Source organism: Lolium rigidum, chromosome 3 (assembly GCF_022539505.1).
Source record: "Lolium rigidum isolate FL_2022 chromosome 3, APGP_CSIRO_Lrig_0.1, whole genome shotgun sequence".
Lineage (NCBI taxonomy): Eukaryota > Viridiplantae > Streptophyta > Magnoliopsida > Poales > Poaceae > Lolium > Lolium rigidum.
Window position 1 is genome coordinate 230,887,850 of NC_061510.1, and position 8,097 is coordinate 230,895,946.

Genomic DNA, 8,097 nt, shown 5'->3' on the forward strand with positions numbered 1-8,097 from the left:
AAAGGGTCATATAGAAAATATGTAGGACGAAACCTTGTTCCGGAGGAAACAGAACAAGTTCCTCCTTTTTAGATAGTAGAGATAGAGATAGAGAAGAGCTGGGCTGAAATAATGATGGAATGGGCTTGAAGTTAAATAAAACCGCCATGGGCTTTGCGAATTAAAATTGAACACGGGCCTGTGTGCAACCTGTCGGCCTCTGCTCTCTTCTTCCTCCAGACGTCACAGACGGGGGTTGGCGGCGCGAATCGTCTCCATGGCGCTCCTCTTCTTCGACCTCAGCCTCCTCCCTTCCTCCAACGCCAACTCCCGCCTTCTCGCCGCCGCGCGCGCCCTGGAGCTCGGCTACGCAGCCGTCGCGCTCGACCACCCGCACCGCGGCCTGCTCGCCGACGCCGACCGCTGCCGCACCGCCCCCTTCCCCGTCATCTCTTCCCTCCCGCTCCCCTCTTCCGCCGCCCTCCACCGCTCCCGCAATGGGTCCCCTACCGACGAGCCCTTCCGCCAGTACACGCGCATCACCCTCTCCCTCGACTCCCCCGCCGCCGCCGCGTCCGCGCTCGCCCCCTCCGCAGCCCGCCTCCTCCGCACCTACGACGTCGTCGCCGCGCGCCCTCTCAGCCAGGCCGCGCTCGACCACCTCTGCCAGTCCGCCACTGAGCTCGATGTCATCTCCATCGACTTCTCCCACAAACTGCCCTTCCGCCTCAAGCTCCCAATGATCAAGCTTGCACTGCAGGTAACTATTCGCTAATTAAACCCTACCTCCCTTACCACTCCAGCTGAATCAATGTTCAATCAATGTCTGTGCATTCCCCAAGTCCCGACTAACAATGTCTCCCATCTGACCGCAGAGGGGGATACATTTTGAGATTGCCTACTCTCCCCTCATCGATGATATCAGTTCAAGGAGGCAAGTCCTAGCTGAAGCCAAGGTTACCAACCTTGCTCTACTTTCATTGTTCATTCACATTGGATACAAAAATCATCTTATCTATATAATCGTTTTGATTTACTTGTGCAACAACAAGTTCATCTCACCTTCACTATGCTCGAACCACTGGTTTATAGAGACGTCTGCATCCTAGTAGTAGCTTAGAGTTTCATATCTCTCTTCCAAATTGTTTCTTTTGCTACTAATGCAGTCCACCTCTTCTCTTCGTAGCTGCTGGTGGATTGGACTAAAGGAAAGAATCTCATCATTTCAAGTGCTGCTCGTAATGCTAACGAAATCAGAGGGCCCTATGATGTCATTAATTTATGTGCATTCTTGCTTGGCCTTTCTACACAGCGAGCCAAAGCTGCTATGTCAGTAAACTGCAGGTGAGTCGTATATCCATTACCCGGACAGGTTTGGTCCTTCAGACCTCTTAAGGCTGTACCATACTACCATGTATGGGTTTGCTCATGTGGTTTTAGTCATCTTAATTTATCCAGTTTCCACTCAGTCTCTGTGGTTCAACCTGCAACTGTTTGTCCTCTCATCTTAATTTGCACAGTTTTCTATTTAGGATTGTATTGAATCATGATGCAACATTATGCTATCTCTTCATTATCAGGTCGCTACTATCCAAGGCTATGAGGAAGAAATATTTCTACAAAGAAACAATTAAAATTGATAGATTGTTACCAAATGAGTTACTAGATTCAACAAAGTATAAGCTTAGTGACTGGATTGGTTGGGATCCTATATCTTCTAAAGGTGATCTGCAATCTTTGGAGAAAAATCTGGAACATTCTCCCAGCAAAGACGAACTACTGGGTTCACCCATAAATTGTTCCACCAAAGTGTTACATAAAAAGCTTCATGATGCTGATGTGTCTCTCTTTACTGAGCGACTAGAGCAGTCTACCGGTGATAGCGAAATGCCTGTTGAAACGCAAGAAGAGACCTTACAAGCTCATGGAATTGAAGCAGACATTGCTGCTAGTCATACCAGTTTGGATAAATCTGAAAATAATGAGATGGTTATGGATCACAATGCACAGGCATTTGTTGTGTCTTCTGTCGACAGGAAATGCATTGATGAGCATGCTGAACTTACTCTGGATGCAATGGAATTAGATGCTACGGAATTATGCACATTAAACCACATTGCAGGTGACAGTGATCCTTTGTCTTCCGATGTTAAGTTAGCATGTTCTTCTCTTCCCCAGGGTATGGCGCTTTCTGACCCTATGCTTGAGGACAAGGGTCGTGACCAAGCTAGTGACATCCTAGATTATGCTAGGGCTGATGCAACATATGGGACTAGCTGCACATCTGGTGAGATGGAGGATCAGGCACCTCTGGATCACAAAATTCTTTCTTGTTCTGATGTTTCTCTTGAGAATAAGGGTCTGGACAAGCCTGACGACATTCCAGTTCACTCAAAAGATCACAGAAGTACTGCAGAATCAGTGGGGTGCTCACCAGGTGGGGGAGATGATGAGACTCCATTAAATCCTGCAGTTCTATTGAGTACTGATATATGGAAAGACATTGTACCGCCTATACAGCAAGTTATGGAGAGCAAAATAGAGCAAAATGTGGATGAAAGCATCGAACATGCTACGATTTATAAGGTAGAACCTGTTGACATAATTGCAAGGGGAATGATTTCAGTGGAGAATACTGTCAACAGTCAAGAGATTAGTTCAGCTGCTTTTGTTTGTGATAAAGGATCTATCGATGGAACTAGGGAAAATTGTGATATGAAAGAACAAAATGCAAAGAAACCCAATGCTTGTTTAAATATAGATGCTAAAATACATGGGCCGCCAGTAAATTTTCCTTGCGCAGTTAGTAAGGTGGAGGTATCTACAGCTATATCAGGTGATATGATCTATTCATCATTTATTTATTATTTGTTTGAATTGGCGGCATGTCTTGGTTTACTAATCGCAACTCCCCTATATGCATTCATAAATCTCTTGAGCTCGTAAGCAAATACTATATTTTTTTTTTGGCTAAACAGCCTTCTTTTAGTCAATTCTCTTCACTCTTACAGTACTGTGTTATTTATGAGAGCAAGCGAATTGCACTTGATGTACCTTTATTTATGTTTTTGAAATCAGATCATGATAAATAATGTTCTAAAGCAGGGAATCCTCTTAAAAATATTGTTAAATGGTTTTTAGCATGAAGAATAAAAAATGATATATTGTGCTGCCTTCCAAACAAGTCTGAAAGTCCCGTCGGTTTTGCAGAAAAGCGAAGAAAAAACTGTCCCTCTTATATTCCTTTCTTGGGCTTTCTGAAGCGTGTGCCTTTCAAGAAGAAATTATGCAAAGTAAGAGGCCTTGTCAAATCTTTTCTATCATATCTCTTGCTTTAAATGTGCTGGATACTGCTGACTAATGTTAATTGCCAATCAATCAAAAAATTGCCAATCATGTGTAAGGCAATGAGTTCAGGAGCATTGTCAACCTTTTATGAACATAATAGGCGTCACTTCTTGTGATGTCAGAAGTGATGTCATACTTGATATAAGGATTGCTGCAAGATACTATCTCTGTTCCAATGAATAAGGCTTATATTTTTTTCAAAAAGTCAAACTACATGAAGTTTGACCAAGTTTTAAGGAAAAAATATTATCATGTACAATCCAAAATCAACACCTTTAGATACATCATGGAATATATTTTCATATGATATCTATATAATATCGAGGTTCTTGATAGTTTTTTAAGTCGGTCAAACTTTACTTAGCTTGACTTTTTCAAAAAATTATAGGCCTTATTCATTGGAACTGAGGGAGTAGAACTGTACTATGCGTTTGGTTGTCTATAATCAGGGAAGAAACGTGTGTGTGCATAAATAAACCCCACAAACTTTGCTCGTTCCACATTGTTACTCTGTTAGTGCTGGTTCTTCTTTCAGATGGAAATAAAACTACCTACAAAATCACCATCAGTAGCCAATATGCCAATTTGGCGAACATGGCTTCCTGAAGAAGCTTCAACTTATTTTCTATAGTCTATCCTCTTTACTAGGAATGCCTGGATCAGTAAAAATGGATGTTGGCAGCCTCTGAAAAAGAATAGCTTGCCATGGTTCTTTTTTGTTGTTGCCTTGGAATCAAATGACTGGCACTAAAACTAAATGCATATTGCAAAATGTACTGTGAGGAGAAATCTTGTTTTGTCCACACAGCTTGCTACATGCCAAATTAAACCTTTGAGTACACAACATCCTAAAAAGCTGAAAAACAGACTCCCATGTTGCTCAAAGTATGAAGTCAGTTATAAGATATTAAGATGATTCCGTTATGCTTTTCTCGAAACATCTTTTGGAAATATGGCCACTCAGATGTTGATGTCTTATTTTCTCTTCTGCTTTGTATTTGATCAATGTAGCTTCAGGACAGGAAGACTAATTAATTAGCATTATCTTTGAAAATCAACTACACCAGATAGAAACAGATGCATGAATTCACTATAGTAATTTCAAAGGATTTGACCTGAAAAGATTTTTAGAGACCGTGCCAGCAATAAAGGGCCTCACCCCCACAGATGCACCCAAAGGACGATGTGGGGGCAGAACAGAAATCTTTTCCCATATCATGCATGGCACTACAAAGAGAAGTCTTATCAACTTTTTTTTTTTTTACCAAATCTTATGACATTTGAAGTGACACATTGGTTGTCCCTTCACATATCAATGCTGGTGTACGTTATGTGTCCTATAAGAGTGAAGTTGGGCTGGTTTTTGCAATCTTTTGGCTCTTAAATACTAACTCTTTGAATAGTTACATATCTTTCTAGTCTGTTGCTCATCTCTGTATGTTCTTTATACACATCAACTGAACAACTATTGCATCACCACTCATGCTATAATGCTGGGACTATTTTTATAGTTGACCTACTAGAAGAAAGAAAAATTTACGGGAACTGCGCTTTATCCTAATAGTTCCACTTGTTTTCCTTATCTTATATTCATTGACAAAGAGCCACTGCCTCAGTATAGACTCCTTTTCCCCTCTTTGTGAATCCTCTCAATTTTTCTCTTGATGCACTAAGATGTCAATGATTTAACTCATCTGGTTGCAATGTTGCTCTTGTGTTGACATCTTTGCAGGTTGTATCTAAAAGGAAATCATAACAACTGTTGGAGTATACAATTCAAGCATTTGCCGCGTACCAAAGGCAGATGGATCCTTTTGCAATGCGATAGCCTAGTGCGCTTTGACTTTATCTTGTCGGTTGGCTAAGGCCACTTGAAGGTTGGCGAGCTTCGTGTAGTCAGGCTCCTGAGTGGGCTACTGTAGGGATTCATCAGAAGGCTCATCATTATATGAGAATAGAGTCCTGTAATTGGTCGTGGACGCTTCCGGTGATCTTACCAACCAATAGCCAACTGAAAACAGCGTCCTGGGTCTATAGCAACGAGCTTCTGTCAAATAGATGCTCGAAACAACACAGATTCTTGTGGGGGTCTATCTTGTAGCCTGCAATGTTCAAAGGGGCTATGATTTGTCCCCACCAAAATCTTGGGAGATTCACTTTTCTGAAGGTAATGATAGTAACGCGGAGGGACAAAGTCTAATCAAGGACCATCTTTCACATTTGCATTTAATCATTGGGAATAAAACACTTGCATTTGGTACTGATGGTCACCCCAGTGAGCTTTCTGTGCATATTTATTTTTGCAGTTTTAGATATAAACGAATGGTATGAGTTTTTTTTTTCCGTTGTTTCCCATGCTATTCACTGTTTCTATTAGAAAATGGCTAGGAACGTCGGAACCTTAAAACCAGCCGAATATTTGTTGCTGTATAGGATCGTGACTTTTTGCTTCATGGAGCAAGCAGAGTGGTGATGGATGTTTGTTGCTGTGCTAGTCAACTGCAAGTTGAGCACAGTGCCTGTGAAGGTGCTGGAGAAAGGCATGTGGTTTTAAGGATATGGGTGGGGAAAGTAGGAGATCGGCCCAACTTGCTCGTGTCTCCTTGAATCGCCTGCAGTGTTGCCCTTAACCCCCAATGGCTGTATCTAGTTGTGATTTCCAGCTTTTGTTTTTCCTGCTTGTGCCTCGTAAATCCATGATCTATTGAGATTCTCCAGTGTCAGGAAAGTTACATATATTGGTGATGGTGCCTCCTGCATTGAGCTACTCTGTGCGTAGCATTGAGAGATCGTGTGTGCTTGCCAGCTTGTTTTTTGATAAACGCGTTTCAGATGTCTCTAGTGTACTCCCCACATTTGATTCTGCAGTGCATGCTCCAGGAAAGATGGAACTACGAATGTGTATATCCTCGCTGGAATTAGATTTGGTTGTACGAATGCAGAAATGGTGCCATCGCACGAGTAGTAGTAGTAGGTCATTTCAAATCAGAGTTGACCTGCGACCTAAGTCGTTGAGGAGGCCAGACGTGCAGAGCAACCAATATATATGGTCGATCTCCAGGCCGGTTTCACAACACACATACACGCAACGCAGGCAGCACAGTGATCTCTCCACAGAGAACAAGTTGACAATGTATCACTGGAGCACATCATCTTCTTCCTCCAGTACTCCTTGCTATAGCAACGGCAGCGGTAGCAGCAATGGTCCCTTGCTCCCCTCCATGGCGTCCAACAGCTACGGCGATCTGTCGTTACAAGAGCAGCTGCAGCAGCACTACTACCCCTCCCCGCCTATGATGCCGCGCGTGATGAGTGCGGGAGACCTCCAACAAGCTCCTGCGCATGCGCCGGCGCCGGCGGCGAGGTACAGCGCGGAGGAGCGGCGGGAGCGCATCGAAAAGTACCGCACCAAGCGCAACCAGCGCAACTTCCAGAAGAAGATCACAGTGCGTTCATTCTCTTCTTGCTATCTCGTCGTCTCGCTCGTGCCCTACATGGCTACATGCCATGCCCATGCTTGGCACGTTCATCGCCATCACTCATGTCAACTCTGTGTTTTGTTTTAGTACGCTTGCCGGAAGACGCTGGCGGACAGCCGGCCGCGCGTGAAGGGCCGCTTCGCCCGCAACGTCGACGACGACGGGGCTACGGATCAGCAGGAGGACGCGACGACGGCGGCGTCCATGGGAGAGGTGTCTAATTTCTTGAACGACGGAAGCAGCAGCAGCGGCGGCATGCCGCCGGAGTGGTGGCCGGCAATGCAGGGCGAGCTGGCCATTGAGGACGAGGAGCTCATCGCCTCCTACCTCGCCGTCTCCTCCATCAACCTCTACTAGCTAGCTAGTACTGTACCTGCCTAGCCCATTGATACTATCTCCTCGCATCGACCTAGACCTACTATTTGGAGTTGATTCTCGATTGACTAATTACTTGTTTTACCTTTTTCTCTCTGTAAACGAGCTAGCTAAGTATTTAACAGCCATTATTATTTATTCATGTGTCTGCATTCCTTCTCTGTCTGAACACTCGTGATCAATGTTCAAGCTCCATGTCTCCTGTGTCTGAGTGCGCGTGGTGGTGTTGGATGGGGTGGTCGGCGGCCGGACGGATGGCACGATCGGGGTAGTGCGCGCGCGGCCGGTTCGTCCTGTCCGAGCGACCGAGCCTCTGAGCCATTGCTTCTTGCTCCTCGCTCCTACTTGTTTCACTAGCTCCACCCTTCGTTTCCTTAAACCTTCGGATCCTGCACTTCGTCAAATTTCAAAGGATCTGAAGAGGAAGAGAGGAAAAACAAAGGATCAAGCATGCATGTCGACTAGAGGAGGCGGAACAGATAACTAGAAATTTCAACAAATTCGATAATTTTAGTGGAGTGTGGATATATAAGTTCTATGAAATGAAATTATTCAATACAATGTTATGGCAAGGTAACACACCAGCGATCAACATTAACAAGATAAATAACCTAGGGTTATGGAAACAATAATAAACAGAGAAGGTAGAAATAACCAAAAGAGGTCACACACGCAAACGATAAGGTTATGCCCGAGGTTCAAATCCTTGGAGGGATTCTTTTCTTCGCTGGAGAGGCTTGGACACGAAGTCGCCACGACCACACAAAGTTCTAAATGTCACTGGTCTTAGAGAAAATATTGTCAATATTCTGAACTTATTCTATGAACTCATGAATTAATTTGGATGCACAATGAGATCCTACAGAGTGTATCAGAGTGGGAAGCATAAAAAATTGAACGGAATGACAGCAAGCCT

The 8,097-nt window shown here is 44.0% G+C and overlaps 2 protein-coding genes across 2 annotated transcripts; both read left to right on the top strand.

The window, feature by feature from the left end:
* The first annotated feature begins 256 nt into the window (after window positions 1-256).
* Window positions 257-5,591, top strand: LOC124699078. The gene is made up of 6 exons (XM_047231445.1): window positions 257-739; window positions 855-935; window positions 1,166-1,323; window positions 1,560-2,815; window positions 3,190-3,272; window positions 5,060-5,591. Exons 1-6 carry the CDS (start codon window positions 257-259, stop codon window positions 5,081-5,083), a joined length of 2,085 nt encoding a protein of 694 aa, XP_047087401.1. The 3' UTR covers window positions 5,084-5,591.
* An 828-nt stretch (window positions 5,592-6,419) lies between these two features.
* Window positions 6,420-7,163, top strand: LOC124699079 (zinc finger protein CONSTANS-LIKE 1-like). The gene is made up of 2 exons (XM_047231446.1): window positions 6,420-6,773; window positions 6,894-7,163. Exons 1-2 carry the CDS (start codon window positions 6,459-6,461, stop codon window positions 7,161-7,163), a joined length of 585 nt encoding a protein of 194 aa, XP_047087402.1. The 5' UTR covers window positions 6,420-6,458.
* The last annotated feature ends 934 nt before the right edge of the window (window positions 7,164-8,097 follow it).